The sequence below is a fragment of the Ylistrum balloti genome, unplaced genomic scaffold, assembly GCF_031769215.1.
Source record: "Ylistrum balloti isolate Yb309-2 unplaced genomic scaffold, AGI_CSIRO_Ybal_v1 Utg369892, whole genome shotgun sequence".
Lineage (NCBI taxonomy): Eukaryota > Metazoa > Mollusca > Bivalvia > Pectinida > Pectinidae > Ylistrum > Ylistrum balloti.
Genome location: NW_026782024.1, coordinates 495,232 through 514,301, shown reverse-complemented (window position 1 = coordinate 514,301; position 19,070 = coordinate 495,232). Strand labels below are relative to the sequence as shown.

Here is a 19,070-nt window from a genome sequence, read left to right as displayed (position 1 = left end):
ATATTAATTACATAATATGATTGGTAAAATGGCTACAGAGTTTAATCAAATAACTGACCTTGACCCACCCTCAACGTCACCGGGGTCAAATGTGGTGAGGACATAAAGAAAATCTTTGTGTGTTGGTCTTTATAAGTTTTGTTCTGGTGTGATCTACCACTAGGGTTTGTTTTGTTGTTTAGACATAACGTAATTATATATAGTTATAGTCATTTCGCCTTCGCAAACTGTGGTAAAATGAAACTGGCGTTATGAATGGAAACATCCCAGATATTGGTAATGTTTTCTCGAGTTTCTAGATTATAACTGAAGTGTTCATCTATGTCGTCTTCCGCGTTCACAAAAATGTAAATGACATGTTTCACCACAGCTTTCCTCAATGTCACTATAAACCCCCGAATTCATCTGAATAGAACTATGTCAGTGTGTTGTTTTTTATTTGAGAGGAAATGTTTGACTGTAGACCAGAAGATATGTTTTGGTACATCAGTAATCTATCGATGACATGTCTATATATAGAGTTGCTTTTTTCTTTGATGAATATACAGAATTTATTTGTCTCCTGTCTCATACAGATGTGATATTGTTTCAAAGTTTTAAATGTATTGGTTTAAAGTTCATATTTTGTATTACGTTCATTCAAGGGATTTGTTTTCCGTTATGGTTTGGTTATCAAGGCGCATGCTCATTGGTGATGTTGATTACTAAGTTGATGTAAGCGTCACCTGTCATATTTTAGTATGGTCTTTACTAAGCATGTGGCATTAAGGAAATCCTATGTCCCAATCAGCTCTTTGCTTCCGTCAACAGATAATATGACTATAACAATTTTCAAAACAAATAGAATGTTAATAAGAAATCATCATACATCTGTTTAGGCTGGCGTGTTTTATGTGATGTGTCTGCAATGTGCCAGTGCCCGATAGTAGAGGGGAAGAAGGAAAGGTTTGCTGTTTTCAAACAATTGGTAGTTAAAGTGTAGTTGTTTGAATCGCTCAGTGGGCATAGGGAGTTTTGAGTGTCCGTTTGTTATGGGCGTACTTCGACTTAAGTATAAAATTTGTTTTACAGCTTTGTTGAATATACAACGTTGGTTTAGTGACTTTGCCAGCTCCATTTACAGCATGAGTCAAGAAATACACTGTACACCTAAAGAAATTGTGCTGTCCAACTCCCTACCCTTATTTCTTCATTGTTAGTATCACCGACATGTCGCATGTCCTAGGTTTGTGCTAACAATGAACAGAGTGTCTGTTTCGGTAGCATTTAATTTCACTAACCTTTTCTTAACCCAGGATTACATGGTTTCAATTTTTACCCTTGACGCGTCTGAACATAACAGCGAACCATTTTTTGCAAATGGTTTTGACACAAATTGAAGAATAATGATAAGTGGATGACTGAGCATTGGGGACTACCCGCATTTTCTCCTTTTCTTAAAACCCTTTGATTATGATTACGTTAACAAACTGGTATCCTCTTCATTGTTGTTTTAATTCTATTGAATAAAATTATCTTACCTTGACATTGTGATATTTATATTGACCACTACAAGAAGAAATCAATGTGTGTAAATCTATATATGAAGGCAATAACAATGACGGTAACACATGCTTTGTTATATTAATATATATATTTATTTCGTTGTTTTACTATGCAAAACAACATGTTGACGATATGGATGATGTCATGGCTTGGTCTGACATTATTCGTCATACCGATGTGGACGGTATATACATCTGTACATATACAATATTATGACATTTTATATGAAACTTTTAAGACAGGACAACATATATGATGTAACAAGAAATAGAATTGCACATCGCTATCTCCCTATAATTCAGAATCTCAGAACTGTGTAGTTGGTCGCTTATCCAACCATGCCTTTATGCCCGGAATTGCCTGGATCTTTTCCATGTGCGCTTTGACGTTTGGTGCCGTCGAAAAAGTCTTCTCTGCATCGGGATTCATGGCCATTCCGTTCATAATATCAAACAATGCAACGTCAGCCACCGTACACTGTAACAGGAAGTGTTATAAAAGGCAAATAAGTGTCTATGTTTAAAATAGACATAGACTATTTCAGACAAAGAATAACGTGAGAATTACATATTGATTCTGAATTTCATTCGAACACATTAATGAACTTTTCTAACTATTTTTTTCGAGAGAGAAATAGTTAATATCATTGTCACATCCTTTTATGAGTTATACTGATTCTGCAACTTGAATTTTCGATTTAATTTTAAAACTTTTTCTGTAAGGATGATTGTGTCAAAGAAAGTGTAAACATGTATAATTCCATGCTATCTCCAGGGGAAGTTGGTATTTATTTACATTATAATGATCCAGCTAAACAGTACGTAGTATTCAATAATAATATTTTACACAAAGATATAGTTTTGTCCAACCGTAAACATATCATAAAGTGGTCATATTGTTTTGTTAACTGAAATAAGTTGTTATGTAAACTATGTAACTAGAAATCTTTCGTTTTATATGTAGTAATATTTAATACCTATGCGTATTGTTCATTATTGTAAATTATATGCTTTATATCTATGTGGATTTTTTTTACTGATATCAATTAGCATTGTGGGTGCCTTATTTAATTTCTTTTTGATTAATTGAAAATTTCCAGCTACAATTATTGAAAATTGTTTCAATGTTTTGTAGAAATGATTATGAGCATTACAAGCCCCAGAAGACATCTTACCGCATTCCCAACAAGGAAGCCAGTTTTGTTATCACTTAATATCTTCCCCATTTTCTTCATGAAAGCTGGCCCTGTTACCTCTTCGAGTTTCTTTTGGAGTTCAGCCTACAAGGAATTAAACACAGTTCTATGAAAAAGGAAAATAGAATTAGAAAGGTGATTATGAAATAGCGAACCTTCAAACTGAAACCTTGTTACTGCATTCAAAATAAAACAAAGGCAATCAAGGGCACTGTATAATTGGCCTTATTCACAGTTACAGGTTTGTTTTACCTTTTTCTCTGCATCTGGCTCAAACATGATTTTAACATTGAAATTTCGGAAGTCTACAACGTCGTCGAGGATTTCGTCAATTCCTAGTTGAGAAAGATTATCCTTCCCATACAGTCCTGTAACAAAACGGTACCTTTTATCTGTTTCTGTACAATTTTGTGTTCACCTTAATAATCAATCATAGAATAAAACAAAATGAAGTGTTAACGCAACTGCCAATCTGTGAAACGTGTGATGCCGTTTTGTGCCCTTTTGTGGTCACTCAACAACAAGTTTCATGATTTTAATGCAAAAACGTGGAGGTCAGCTATATATATGCTAATCAAAACATCAGAATCTATAATTATTATCATTTGGGATTTTTGTTTGTATCAACATGCATTCTCAGAAGAAAGATATGTCTGTTGTGAATTGTCAAACACTCTACTTACCAAATTCCTTAGCGAAGAACCTGGCCAGAGCTATACTTTGTCCAAATGCTTTATCCCCGATCACCATATAAGGCAATTGTCCAGAAGGCGTTCCTTCAGACCGAAGATAGATTAGAGATGATAATTAGGTCAACAACACAATATTTATAACAGTAATTTCTTCATATGATAGAATATTGAGTCATTCATGTTTTTTATTTAGAAGACACCAACACTTCAATGACGAGACACTAATGTACCAACACCTCAATGACGTGACATTAATGTACCAACACCTCAATGACGTGACACTAATGTACCAACACCTCAATGACGAGACACTAATGTACCAACACTTCAATGACGAGACACTAATATACCAACACCTCAATGACGTGACACTAATGTACCAATACCTCAATGACGAGACACTAATGTACCAACACTTCAATAACGAGACGTTAATGTACCAACACTTCAATGATGAGACACTAATGTACCAACACTTCAATGACGTGGCACTAATGTACCAACACTTCAATGACGAGACACTAATGTACCAACACTTCAATGACGAGACACTAATGTACTAACACTTCAATGACGTGACACTAATGTACCAACACTTCAATGACGAGACACTAATGTACCAACACTTCAATGCCGAGACACTAATGTACCAACACTTCAATAACGAGACGCTAATGTACCAACACTTCAATGACGAGACACTTATGTACCAATACTTCAATAACGAGACACTAATGTACCAACACTTCAAAAACGAGACACTAATGTACCAACACTTCAACGACTAGACATTAATGTACCAACAGTTCAATAACAAGACACAAATGTACCAACATTTCAATAACAAGACATTAATGTACCAACACTTCAGTGACGAGGCACTAATGTACCAACACTTCAAAGACGAGACAATCATGCACCAACACTTCAATGACGAGACACTTATGTACCAACACTTCAATAACGAGACGCTAATGTACCAACACTTCAATGACGAGACACTAATGTACCAACACTTCAATGACGAGACACTTATGTACCAACATTTCAATGACGAGACAATCACGCACCAACACTTCAATGACGAGACACTTATGTTCCAACACCTCAATGACGAGACACTAACGTACCAACACTTCAATGACGAGACACTTATGTACCAACATTTCAATGACGAGACAATCACGCACCAACACTTCAATGACGAGACACTTATGTTCCAACACCTCAATGACGAGACACTAACGTACCAACACTTCAATGACGAGACACTAATGCATCAAGACTTTAACGAAGAGACACTAATGCACCAACACCTCAATGACAAGACACTAATGTACCAACACTTCAATGACGAGACACTAATGCAAAAACACTTCAATGACGAGACACTTATATAACAACACTTCAATGACGAAACACTTATATAACAACACTTCAATAACGAGTCGCTAATGTACCAACACCTCAATGACGAGACACTAATGTACAAACACTTCAATGACGAGACACTAATGTACCAACACTTCAATGACGAGACACTTATGTACCAACACTTCAATGACGAGACAATAATGTACCAACACTTCAATGACGAGACATTAATGTACCAACAATTCAATGACGAGACACTAATGCACCAACACTTCAATGACGAGACACTAATGTACCAACACTTCAATAACAAGACGCTAATGTACCAGCACTTCAATAACGAGACGTTAATGTACCAACACTTCAATGATTAGACAGTAATGTACCGACACTTCAATGACGAGACACTAATGTACCAATACCTCAAAGACGAGACACTAATACACCAACACCTAAATAACGAGACACTAATGTACAAACACTTCAATGACGAGACTTCAATGACGTGACACTAATGCACCAACATTTCAATGACGAGACACTAATGTACCAACACTTCAATAACGAGACGCTAATGTACCAATACTTCAATAACGAGACATTAATGTGCCAACACCTCAATGGCGAGACACTTATGTACCAATACTTCAATAATGAGACGCTAATGTACCAATACCTCAAAGACGAGACACTAATGTACCAACACTTCAATGACGAGACACTAATGTACCAACACTTCAATGACGAGACACTAATGTACCAATACTTCAATGGCGAGACACTAATGTCCCAACACTTTAATGGCGAGACACTAATGTACCAACACTTCAATGACGAGACACTTATGTACCAACACTTTAATGGCGAGACACTAATGTACCAACACTTCAATGACGAGACACTAATGTCCCAACACTTCAATGACGTGACACTAATGTACCAACACTTCAATGACGAGACACTAATGTCCCAACACTTTAATGGCGAGACACTAATGTTCCAACACCTCAATGACGAGACACTAATGTGTCAACACTTCAATGGCTAGACACTAATGTATCAACACTTCAATGACGAGACACTAATGTACCAACACTTCAATGACGAGACACTTATGTACCAACACCTAAATGACGAGACACTAATCTTTTCAACTTGGTCGTATGAATCATATACATTCAGTGTCATAACAGGGTTTTGATGCATTACTTACTTGCTTTGAGTTTTGGCCAGTCTTCAAATTTAATACGGTCATCCTCAAACGACATATCTTTCATTGCAAACAACAAACGGATAAGTTCTCCGCGACCACGACCATCAAAGTAATGAAGGGTGTACTTTTTAGACATGGTGTATTTTACAGCTGTGAACAGTACCTGTTTAGATGGAGTTTCTAGAACGACTGTTATGAGCCACTGTTTGAGTTGTAGCTGTATACCCGTAAAGATGTGACGTCACGAATAACGTGTCAGGGTGAAAAAAGAGATCATTTTCCCCATTCACCAGTATAGTTATGAAAAGGACCCTCAGCGGGTTCTAGTTTCTCACCTTTAATAATAACCCTCGTGTTAACCTATTGTATATATATACAGACCTATCATAGCGTGACACTTGGAAGTGATGCCATTGGCCAATCGTTGCAACAGCCAGGTAACGACTATTAATATGTTAATATATTGGTGTCATTGAACTTGTGGGATATTTAGTAAAAACTCAAATAAGGAAAGTGTCGCTTTTATCAGCTGTTTGAAGAATTATATAAAATGTTTTAAAGGAAACTAGTACAAATTCAACGTACAATGTTGCAATTGATGCCTGTTTTAATGGTTGTTTCCACTTCTACTCTTGGTGTTATAGTACTTCTGATAGTCAGGTGTTTATGTCTGTACAGGTCTCAGACAAGTACTACAATATTAAATAATCTTTAAATATTTTTATTTCAACTAAGTAATTGACCTCATGATTCCTTCGGTAACAGTTTCAATAAACTATTTTGAACCAGGACGATACACATTGGAAATAAATTGTCAATCTAGAAAAATGAAGCATAAGATATAATAATGTGATACAGAAAATTGTATATTACTAGCATGCTCTTTATATATTATTGTAAAGATCAGTATGAGTTTTAAGTGGAATAGTATCGATTGGAGTGCATTTAGGTGTTAATCATTGCACATGATGAATCCGATTTTAAGAGACAAAAAATATGGATATTTTCGATCAGGAAATTTTCGGACAATAACACTTAACCTTAAAGTCATTGATAGAAATAAAACAATGTAATTTGCCTCTCTTTGAGGAGATAAGTTGAATTAAGATTAAGATGTTAAAACTAGTAGATGATAAGGTATGTACTTACTAGTTTATACTGTAGACGATGACATTCAACTCGTTCAGGTCTTTTCAAGCAAGGAATATTTTTAATTTGTTCGGATATTTAGTTTCATTGGTACACAAAAACAAAAACGGAAGCAGAATCTCGCTCGTTGTGGCCATCTCTTTCAACTAGAATAGAATATTTTTATCAAGTATCATAAATATCTGTATTTTATTTTAAATTGTATCTTAATCGAGATCAATTATTAGCAAACATCTGATATTGGAGTCTGACCACGCTGTCTGCTACTTTGCGGAAAAACACCGATAAAATTTATTGAAAAAATATGGTGTACCAACATGAATATCTTCACTTTAAAAATTGAAAAAAATATCCCTTGCGTTGATAAGAATTGTTCGATAATAATTATCGGAACTATGATTGTTGAAAAAAATACAGCAAAAAAACAAAAGAACAAAAACAAAAAAAACCCAGAAAGATCATGGGTACAGTACTATGGGCAAGAATACCCCATTTCACGGCAAATTCAACGGATTGTATGTACCACAAATGACTAATTAGTTTAGGAAATCGGCATTGACATTGAAAATAACATAGGTACTTTATTTTATTAAAATTTCACCAGTCCAATAGTGATAAAAATACTTTCTAAAATTAAGTAATTTCAAACCACAGCTGACTGTATATTCAGTAGGCTGTTTCGTAATATCCTTATTTGTGACCTAGATTCAGACTACCGACATAACATCCCTTTGTCATCTCATACTTCTGTCTCCGATATCGGGATAAAAAAAATCATCTACAGCTTTCATGATGCATTCCTTTTCATCAATTTTGTTTATCAGGGTTTTATCACATCATGCCTCCCCTCTGTTTCCCATCCAACTTTACTAGCATAGTTTTTGCAAAGGTAGACGCGACTCCTGTTTTCAGATGTTTATCATTTTTCACGGATTCAGAGGTACATCAAACACACAGAGATTTCAATTATACCAAACATTGCCAAACACTAAAATTCCAGCATCTTTTATCGTGTGCACGATTTATCAGTGTGGGGGTTATTGGTGCTCCATCTAGCATGACCGGCCTGATCGTCGTGATTTTTCAATTAAATAATAATTTTCGGCATATGATATAAAATCACATAATATTACATCATATAGATATAGTCACATAGCTGTGTAAGTATAATCATAGCGCCGATGATATTAGTAAAGCCAAGATCTGCGAGTACGTTTTGTTTTTTTTTTTTCCTCATTTTTGTTCGTTTTAGAAATTGTAAGTTATTGGTCTCATAGCAGTAGCAAATGTTGATACCTTACCGGACATCTGTCGCATGGTAATCAAAGAAATGGGTTTACGTAAGTACCTTGCCTAAGGAAACAGCCACAAAGCTGGAGGAAGTCTCGAGAAACAACTCAGCGCCCTGGATAAGGATCGATCTTCCAACTTTGACTCTGTGATGTCACAATCATAAAAGTAATACAATCTATATATATAATACAACTACGACTATCTCATAGATTTAAGTATTTTATTTTATGTAACTATATTCAAAACCATCGCGCTGCAAAGCGTGTCCTCACGAAAAGAGCGTGATCTTCACGATACTTTTATATCCATACGTTGCGGTTGGTTGAATAGTCTAGGAAGTTTCTCCGTGTCATACCTTGGTACCATTTGCCGGTTGATGGAACCTATCTTGACAGGGGTTGACAGATGTACCGATATGGACTTTCTTATGCTTTATTTTGCACGTTTAGGACAGGTCAACAGAGCCGCTGTCGTTTTATTGGATTACACACTGCTATCTCACCGCAATTTAGAACTTCAAAACTCTGTATCTGGTCTTTTAGCCACCCACGCTTTTATATTGGGAATAGCCTGGATCTTCTCCATGTGGGTTTTGACGTTTGGTGCCACAGCAAAGGCCTTTGATGAATTGGGCTGCTTTGCCATACCGCTCATGATATCGAACAAAGCCAGGTCAGCCACCGTGCACTGTAATTCAATCATTATAACGATGAGATGTTTGTAGTAATGATGTTCCAAATTGACATAGAATAACCTTAACTTTCCAAAATATATCTAAGTCTTGCATGAAAGGTGTACGAATAGTGCCTACAGCCTCCAGTGCAGGAGTATTTGCCCCTGTGAGGAAGTTTTAGTTTGGGTTTTGTGTCCCCTCCTCCCCCAAACGTTGCTATTGACATGTCATTTAATCAAGATATAAAAAAATGTATTTGCACAACCATATAACATCCACCTGAAACATGCAAGAGTTTCATTTGGTTTTTTAGATCTGTATATTGTTGCAAATTTCTTTTCTTAATTAAAAAAAAAAAATAAATATGAAAAAAAGGGGGGGGGGGGGGGTGGAGTGGGGGGAAGGCAATGAGACAGAAAAAGGAAGATTAAGTGTAATGAAAGTGAAATCGACGCAATGGAAATTTCGAAGATTCTGTTATGTCAGTTACGTTTTTATTTGCGTCCGAAATCCATTTCTATTTGTGTAATTGCAAGTTTAAATTACATTTAAAGATATAAAGTCATGAGGTAACTAATTTGACATATAGTAGGCCACTATTTCGAGGAGTTTGCTTTATGAGAAATCAATCAATTGTTATGATTCCAGAAAACACACGACTTTTATCGGAATTAATGCTTCCACGAATATAGAAATTGGTATTAATTCAGAAAGATGTTACATATGCATTAAAGCATTGTTGTATTTACACAGACTTGTGTGTAAGAGAGGAACCCATTAACGTGTAATAACATATAAGACTTGGTCACCTACCGCAGAGCCGACAAGGAAGCCAGTTTTATTCTCAGTTAATATCGTGCTCATTTTCGTCAGGAACGCAGGCCCTGTTTCGTCTTCGAGTTTCTTCTGGAGTTTAGCCTACACAAAATCGTAAACAGAACACATGTAAACATGTTCTAATTGGAAAGCTATGAACAAATAGCTACGATCAACACACCCCACAACAAAGAAAATACCAACGATTCAACAGAACCATAACTTAAATTCAATTCAAAAAGGATAGAATATGAACATGAGAAAGATTTACACGGTAACTTATGAAGAAGTTCAAGGCGAACATGACCCAGGTGCTTAGAAAGGGTAAGGTTCTTCTGCTTCAACGACCACAATCGTCACGTGAATATTCCTCGTAAGTATATCACGTTCACGATGAAACCATCAGACATACTAAAACTGTCGATGGCCGACAAAAATGTATTTAGAAAATCGTGATATTAGGAACAAGCCCGTGGATATCGAATCAACTGCGACATGGAAACGCTATAGGTTGGAAATACTGGAAGGTTACTACCGAGAAATGGACAATATACATTAATGGCATTAACAGCATCTCTCTTATACTGAAATATGTTTGAAATATATCTTTTGACATATAATTGGGGTCTTTTGACTAGTAAGAAGTCGCTTAATGGATTAAACTGACTACGGGCGTACGAGCAGTCATAGAGGGATGGAAATGGACGCCGCACTAATGCGTCAAAGCACTTCAGAAAGTCACAATATGACGACACCTACATCAGCTGTAATAACGCTCTGTTGTCTCGTGCGAGGAAACTTACAAGCAAAAGTTTCATTTACCTTTTCGGCAGCGTCTGCCTCAAACCTCACTTTAACTGCGGCGTTTCGGAAATCTACTATGTTGTCGATGATTTCGTCAATGGCCAGTTGAGAAAGATTATCTTTTCCATACAATCCTGTAACAAAAATACACCTTTATATTCTTCTGTACATTTTTTGGCACTCTGTGACCGGCAGTTATTTCATGATTCCATTTTTATTCGTGTAAGAAACTATTCTTATAATCGCCATTCGGTGAAATACTTAATACATTTTTTCATTCTATATACTTACCGAATTCCTTTGCGAAGTACCTGGCCAGAGCTATACTTTGTCCATATGGCTTATCCTTTATCATCATATAAGGCAATTGTCCAGTAGGCGTTTCTTAAGACAAATAAAGATCAATGATATAATGATTAAATCAACAAACATGAACAATGCAAACGCAGCATTTTCTCCAACATCTCATGGCCAATACACTAAAATATCAACACTTCAATGACGGACACTAATGCATCAACACCTCAATGACAAGACACTTATGTACCAACACTTCAATGACGAGACACTTATGTACAAACACTTCAATGACGAGACACTAATGCACCAACACTTCAATGACGAGACACTAATGTACCAACACTTCAATGACGAGACACTAATGTGCCAACACTTCAATGACGAGACACTAATGTACCAACACTTCAATAACGAGACACTTTTACTAACACTTTATTGATTAGACACTAATGTACATACACTTTAATGATTTGACACTTATGTAACAATATTTCAATGATTAGACACTAATGTACTATTACTTTAATGATTTGACACTTATGTAACAATATTTCAATGATCAGACACTAATGCACCAACACCTCAATGATTAGACACTAATGTACTAACACTTTAATGATTAGACACTAATGTACTAACACTTTAATGATTAGACACTAATGTACTAACACTTTAATGATTAGACACTTATGTACTAACACTTTAATGATTAGACACTAATGTACTAACACTTTAATGATTTGACACTAATGTACTAACACTTTAATGATTTGACACTAATGTACTAACACTTTAATGATTAGACACTAATGTACTAACACTTTAATGAACAGACACTTATGTAACAATATTTCAATGATTAGACACTAATGTACTAACACTTTAATGATTAGACACTAATGTACTAACACTTTAATGATTAGACACTAATGTACTAACACTTTAATGATTAGACACTTATGTACATACACTTTAATGATTAGACACTAATGTACTAACACTTTAATGATTAGACACTAATGTACTAACACTTTAATGATTAGACACTAATGTACCAACACTTCAATGATTAGACACTAATGTACTAGCACTTTAATGATTAGACACTAATGTACTAACACTTTAATGATTTGACACTAATGTACTAACACTTTAATGATTAGACACTTATGTACTAACACTTTAATGATTAGACACTAATGTACTAACACTTTAATGAACAGACATTTATGTAACAATATTTCAATGATTAGACACTAATGTACTAACGCTTTAATGATTTGACACTTATGTAACAATATTTCAATGATCAGACACTAATGCACTAGCACTTTAATGATTAGACACTAATGTACTAACACTTTAATGATTTGACACTAATGTACTAACACTTTAATGATTAGACACTTATGTACTAACACTTTAATGATTAGACACTAATGTACTAACACTTTAATGAACAGACATTTATGTAACAATATTTCAATGATTAGACACTAATGTACTAACGCTTTAATGATTTGACACTTATGTAACAATATTTCAATGATCAGACACTAATGCACCAACACCTCAATGATTAGACACTTATGTACTAACACTTTAATGATTAGACACTAATGTACTAACACTTTAATGATTAGACACTTATGTACTAACACTTTAATGATTAGACACTAATGTACTAACACTTTAATGATTAGACACTTATGTACTAACACTTTAATGATTAGACACTTATGTACTAACACTTTAATGATTAGACACTTATGTAACAATACTTCAATGCATTCAATTATTATCAGTCATATGAATCGTGAGAAAGAATGAAAAGAAAATATTCGTCATAGGCTTTAGGATTAGCACTTACTTGGTTTGAGCTTTGGCCACTCATCAAATTTGATACGGTCGTCCTGAAACTTAACATCTTTCATTGCGAATAATAGACGAATTAGTTCTGCACGGCCACGGCCATCAAAGTAATGAAGAGTGTAGTTTTTAGACATGATGTTTGGTAACTGAGAGCTATACCTGTTTCAGCCTGATATGTTGGACCGACTGCAGTGGTCAGGGGTTGTGCTGTTGGTTTTATACACATATGGTCTAACGTCACATATTGACTTTAAAAGCAAACAGGTAAGGAACGCCTATCACCACCATTAGTTCTAGTTTCTCGCCTTGTAATCAAAGACTTTGTTGACTTATTCTATATTCAAATTTACATAACAAAGTGGTTTTCATCGAATCATATTGTTGGTCCTCTGTTTGTATGGTTAAATATGTTATACTTATATATTGCATACTGGTGTTTTAAATCGAAAGTTCAAAGTGGCAGATACTGCAAACATACGAGATTAAACATCCATATGGAATTACAAGTTAAAATCAATCAACATTGCAACCCTCCACTGTTTAAAATGTATTTACCAACGTGTGAATATAATCATAATAAAAACTCAAATTCATTAAAACTAGGGAAAATGTAAACATGCTTCATCGAAGACACCCGCCATGTAAATCGTGGACAAGTATCGTCACGGAACCAACAGGCAATCTAACGAGCATCAACAGATCAATCTTCATATCGGAGAAATAGAATACTTCTCGGATCAATGTGATGACCGTTCAACGCCTCCACAATTTTAACGATATTCTTGCAACTAACTTTACCTGTTTTCGGCATTTTTACTTAGTCCAAGTCTGATTAAGTATTATTGAATTCTAATTTCATACTCGATCAAACAAACCGTATATCCCCCTAGTTTGAACCGGTTGTGAAATTTCCATTTCTTAATAGTTATAGCAATGCTTTCTTTCCATAGTTTTCATAGACATATTTAAAGAAATTTCCTTTTGCCATTTTTTATAGCGAATGCTTCCAAAGGTTTGTTTAGTTTCTATTTACTAATACTGGCAGTAATTTGTTGAAAGTTACTTTAAGTTTGGATTTTTTGTTTCCGAATAATCATATCAGTGATTATCAGTTTTCTCTTGTAGTTAACTCTCCTGAATACGTATCAGTAACATCAATGTTAAACATGATTAGCTCCTAACATCGTTTACGTCATATTGCTCTTGTAGTTAACTCCCCTGAATACGTATCAGTAACATCAATGTTAAACATGATTAGCTCCTAACATCGTTTACGTCATATTGCTCTTGTAGTTACCACCCCTGAATACGTATCAGTAACAACAATGCTAATCCTGGTTGAAGGTATTTTTATTTATTTATTTCTCTATTGATCCAAATCATATAAACAGCATTTAATTGCTGATTTGTCTAGTTGTTTCACCAAACCCTTTTTTTCAAATTTCTAGCTGCCATTATCATAACCACTTAAAGATAAGGGTTACATGTACTATCGTGATACTTCAGCATATTCTATATATTTGGAGAATTATATTTTTTGGAAGGGGTATAATTGGTAATATTCTTTTGGGGTTAGCGTTATAGTCGCCTTCATTTTCTCATGATAAAATCTTAAATTTCCTTAGACGCTACACGCCGACGGTTAAGTTAATATTGCTGGGTGTTTCGTTGTTAAGATAACAAGAAAATAGTTACATGTGAACCTAATCATAACTCAAATTCAAGTTCAATAAAACTAGAGTAAATAAGAACAAAAGAGAGATTTACACGAAGACTCTTGAGAAAAGTAAAAATGATAATAAGACCATATGTTCCGAAAGAGTAAGCGGCTTCTGCTAACATTTAGAGGTTGCATGTCGACATTCTCTTGTTCTGTTAGAAGAAAGAACATTTATTCGTATAGTATTATTAAATATACACTGTACTTGTTTAAGGTAAACACTTCTGGTTGTATAATTCGTTACTGTAATGTGCCACAGATGTAAATTTTTTCCTAGTTTGATAATGTTCTGGTACAGTTTGTTACTGTATGATGACGATGTGGTGTGTTTTGTATAACACTGTAGTGTATTTTTGGTTTTGTGTTTGCGCTGTGGTGTATTTGTGGTTTTGTGTTGGCGCTGTGATATATTTTGTCGTTTTGTGTTTGCGCTGTTGTGTATTTGTGGTTTTGTGTTGGCGCTGTAATATATTTTGTCGTTTTGTGTTGGCGCTGTGGTGTATTTGTCATTTTGTGTCGGCACTGTGGTATATTTTGTCGTTTTGTATTGGCGCTGTGGTATATTTTTTTTCTGCCTGAGCTGTGGTATATTTTGTCGTTTTGTGTTGGCTCTGTGATATACTTTGTCGTTTTCTGTTGGCGGTGTGGTGTATTTGTGGTTTTGTGTTGGCGCTGTGGTATATTTGTCTTTTTGTGTTGGCGCTGTGGTATATTTTGTTGTTTTGTGTTGGCGCTGTGGTGTATTTGTGGTTTTGTGTTGGCGCTGTGGTATATTTGTCTTTTTGTGTTGGCGCTGTGGTATATTTTGTTGTTTTGTGTTGGCGCTGTGGTGTATTTGTGGTTTTGTGTTGGCGCTGTGGTATATTTGTCTTTTTGTGTTTGCGCTGTGGTGTATTTGTTGTTTTGTGTCGGCGCTGTGGTATATTTTGTCGTTTTGTGTTGGCGCTGTGGTGTATCTATCGTTTTGTGTTGGCGCTGTGGTATATTTTGTCGTTTTGTGTTGGCGCTGTGGTATATTTTGTTGTTTTGTGTTGGCGCTGTGGTGTATTTGTCGTTTTGTGTTGGCGCTGTGGTATATTTTGTTGTTTTGTGTTGGCGCTGTGGTATATTTTGTTGTTTTGTGCTTGCGCTGTGGTGTATTTGTCGTTTTGTGTTGGCGCTGTGATATATTTTGTTGTTTTGTGTCGGCGCTGTGGTATATTTTGTCGTTTTGTGTTGGCGCTGTGGTGTATTTGTCGTTTTGTGTTGGCGCTGTGGTATATTTTGTTGTTTTGTGTTGGCGCTGTGGTATATTTTGTTGTTTTGTGTTTGCGCTTTGGTATATTTTGTTGTTTTGTGTTGGCGCTGTGGTATATTTTTTTTTGTGCCGGCTCTGTGGTATATTTTGTCGTTTTGTGCCGGCTCTGTGGTATATTTTGTCGTTTTGTGCCGGCTCTGTGGTGTATTTGTCGTTTTGTGTTGGCGCTGTGGTATATTTTGTTGTTTTGTGTTGGCGCTGTAATACATTTTGTCGCTTTGTGTTGGCGCTGTGGTATATTTATTTTTTTTTTTTTTTTTTTGTGCCGGCTCTGTGGTATATTTTGTCGTTTTGTGTTGGCGCTGTGGTATATTTATTTTTTGTGACGGCGCTGTGGTGTATTTGTTGTTTTGTGTTGGCGCTGCGATATATTTTGTCGTTTTGTTTGGCATCGTTTGTCTCTATTTACTAGTTTCATCTGATCGTGTTTATCTTGTAACCAATTCATAGGAAAGCCATTACATGAGCGGTAGGCGCATCCTGACAATTGTCATTGGACAGACAGTATTACAACCATGTCTCACAGTTCTATGGAAGTAAATATAAAGAAGCTGAAGTTTTTAAACGCGTCATAATATACACTAACGTTTAAACTCCTCGTCATTCTGAAATTTAGAAATCTGTAACTGGTTGTTTAGCGACCAGATTTTTGTTTGACGCTTGGTGCCACAGCAAAGGCTTTCTGTCCATCTGGCTTCATGGCAAAACCGCTAGTCAGGTCAAACAACCGTACACTTTAACAGTTAGAATAACCATATATTACATATGTATTTTACACATTCTTACTAAATATTGGAAAGAAAAAAAGGAATGTTTGCCTTTTCATTTGAAGAAATGATTTTTTTTTTTAATTTTAGGAGTTGACCACACAACTAAAATGGAAATGGAAATTACTGAGTTAGATATCGCTATGGGTAGAAGTGTGGTTCAACTGTTTGATTTTTCGGATAATTATCCTATTTTCTGATGCCTCTGTTCGTCATAAATTCGTATAACCATAGCATCACTCATTATTTCATTACGTCAGTATTGTAAATTTTACCTTGAATCTCCATATACGGCAGCACTCCAATCGGGGGTTTTCATAACAAAATACTACGAGGAAACGTAGATAAATTCTTATGCAATATCCAACTAATGTCACACGGAATTACACGTATAATAAAACCAATAACTTGTTTATCGTCATCGTTATATGGTTCACTTCGTTTATAAAATGTTGATACTGTACCTTTTATATAAATGTCTCATCATCTAAGTGTATATTAGTGTCACATCATCGAAGTGTTTATTTGTATATAAGTGTCTTATCATGGAAGTGTTGGTACATTAGTGTCACGTCATTGAGGTGTTGGTACATTAGTGTCTCGTCATTGAAGTGTTGGCACATTATTGTCTCGTCATTGAAGTGTTGGTACATTAGTGTCACCTCATTGAAGGGTTGGTACATTAGTGTCTCGTTATTGAAGTGTTGGTACATTAGTGTCTCGTCATTGAAGTGTTGGTACATTAGTGTCTCGTCATTGAAGTGTTGGTACCTTAGTGTCTAGTCATTGAAGTGTTGGTACATTATTGTCTCGTCATTGAAGTGTTGGTACATTAGTGTCTCCTCATTGAAGGGTTGGTACATTAGTGTCTCGTTATTGAAGTGTTGGTACATTAGTGTCTCGTCATTGAAGTGTTGGTACATTAGTGTCTCGTCATTGAAGTGTTGGTACATTAGTGTCTCGTCATTGAAGTGTTGGTACATTAGTGTCTCGTCAATGAAGTGTTGGTACATTAGTGTCACGTCATTGAGGTGTTGGTACATTAGTGTCTCGTCATTGAGGTGTTTGTACATTAGTGTCTCGTCATTGAGGTGTTTGTACATTAATGTTACATGTCTCTCATTGAAATGTTAGGACCGTAGCTTCTCGTCATTTAAGTGTTTTCAGTTTGAACGTTTTAGATACACAACTTACCTGGTTAAATGCCTGGCCATTTTATACGGTCTACTAAAGCTCCTCATTTTGCATTGCGAACAGGAGACGGATAAGCTCTCCTCGGCCTCGACCGTCAAAGTAATGCAGAGTGTATATTTTAGACATGTATTGAAGCGAGTCTGAATAAACTCAAGTTTTAATCACAAAAAAATACCGGAAACTTGTTCCCATTTTTTCAGTTTAGTTTTTTTCAATCTTCTAAAAATCTGTAATTTTCTATTTTCATGTGTGATATGTGTTTGATGCTCGTTATGCTTGTTAGGTTCATAGCAAAATAAAAATTAGGACTTTTTGTACCGTATCAATTTTCGCGGCGTTAATATGTCTTGTCTTGTGTTTATAATTACATCGTTTTGTATGTCAAGTGATGTTTACGATGTTTTTCAATCAGTTTTTTCTATAATTTGTCAGAACTGTTGATATATATATTTTTAATCGATTGTAATAATAGTGTTAATACTTACTGATCTGAGCTTTATTGAACAAACGTGATGTCTATTTGAATTACGATTTGCAATGCTTCATCGCCTGAATTACTATATGTAAGTCTTCGATACTAGATTACGATATGTAGGGCTTTCCATACCTTAATTACTATATGTAGATCTTTCCATACCTTGATTACTATATGTAGGGCTTCCATACCTTGATTACTATATGTAGTGCTTCCATACCTGTACTACTATATGTAGGGCTTCCATACCTTGATTACTATATGTAGGGCTTCGATACTGGATTACTATATGTAGGGCTTCCATACCTTGATTACTATATGTAGGGCTTCCATACCTGGATTACTATATGTAGGGCTTCCATACCTGGATTACTATATGTAGGTCTTTCCATACCTGGATTACTATATGTAGGGCTTCGATACTGGATTACTATATTTAGGGCTTCCATACCTTGATTACTATATGTAGGGCTTCCATACCTGGATTACTATATGTAGTGCTTCCATACCTGTACTACTATATGTAGGGCTTCCATACCTTGATTACTATATGTAGGGCTTCGATACTGGATTACTATATGTAGGGCTTCCATACCTTGATTACTATATGTAGGGCTTCCATACCTGGATTACTATATGTAGGGCTTCCATACCTGGATTACTATATGTAGGTCTTTCCATACCTGGATTA

The 19,070-nt window shown here is 35.4% G+C and overlaps 2 protein-coding genes across 2 annotated transcripts; both read right to left on the bottom strand.

The window, feature by feature from the left end:
• Positions 1-1,851: 1,851 nt before the first annotated feature.
• Positions 1,852-6,155, bottom strand: LOC132546486 (glutathione S-transferase 1-like). Its single transcript, XM_060210204.1, has 5 exons — positions 6,020-6,155; positions 3,424-3,516; positions 2,993-3,108; positions 2,720-2,824; positions 1,852-2,022 (listed from the first exon to the last, which is right to left on the bottom strand). Exons 1-5 carry the CDS (start codon positions 6,153-6,155, stop codon positions 1,852-1,854), a joined length of 621 nt encoding a protein of 206 aa, XP_060066187.1.
• A 2,822-nt stretch (positions 6,156-8,977) lies between these two features.
• Positions 8,978-13,060, bottom strand: LOC132546485 (glutathione S-transferase-like). The gene is made up of 5 exons (XM_060210203.1): positions 12,925-13,060; positions 11,046-11,138; positions 10,773-10,888; positions 9,948-10,052; positions 8,978-9,148 (listed from the first exon to the last, which is right to left on the bottom strand). Exons 1-5 carry the CDS (start codon positions 13,058-13,060, stop codon positions 8,978-8,980), a joined length of 621 nt encoding a protein of 206 aa, XP_060066186.1.
• Between the last annotated feature and the right edge of the window lie 6,010 nt (positions 13,061-19,070).

Coding starts and splice junctions, on each gene's coding strand:
- LOC132546485 (XM_060210203.1), bottom strand. CDS start 13,060: ATGTCTAAAAACTACACTCTTCATTACTTTGATGGCCGTGGCCGTGCA. Junction 11,139..12,924: donor GTGGCCAAAGCTCAAACCAA/GTAAGTGCTAAT, acceptor ATTTGTCTTAAG/AAACGCCTACTGGACAATTG. Junction 10,889..11,045: donor GTACTTCGCAAAGGAATTCG/GTAAGTATATAG, acceptor TTTTTGTTACAG/GATTGTATGGAAAAGATAAT.
- LOC132546486 (XM_060210204.1), bottom strand. CDS start 6,155: ATGTCTAAAAAGTACACCCTTCATTACTTTGATGGTCGTGGTCGCGGA. Junction 3,109..3,423: donor GTTCTTCGCTAAGGAATTTG/GTAAGTAGAGTG, acceptor GTTTTGTTACAG/GACTGTATGGGAAGGATAAT. Junction 2,023..2,719: donor GCTTCCTTGTTGGGAATGCG/GTAAGATGTCTT, acceptor TTCCTGTTACAG/TGTACGGTGGCTGACGTTGC.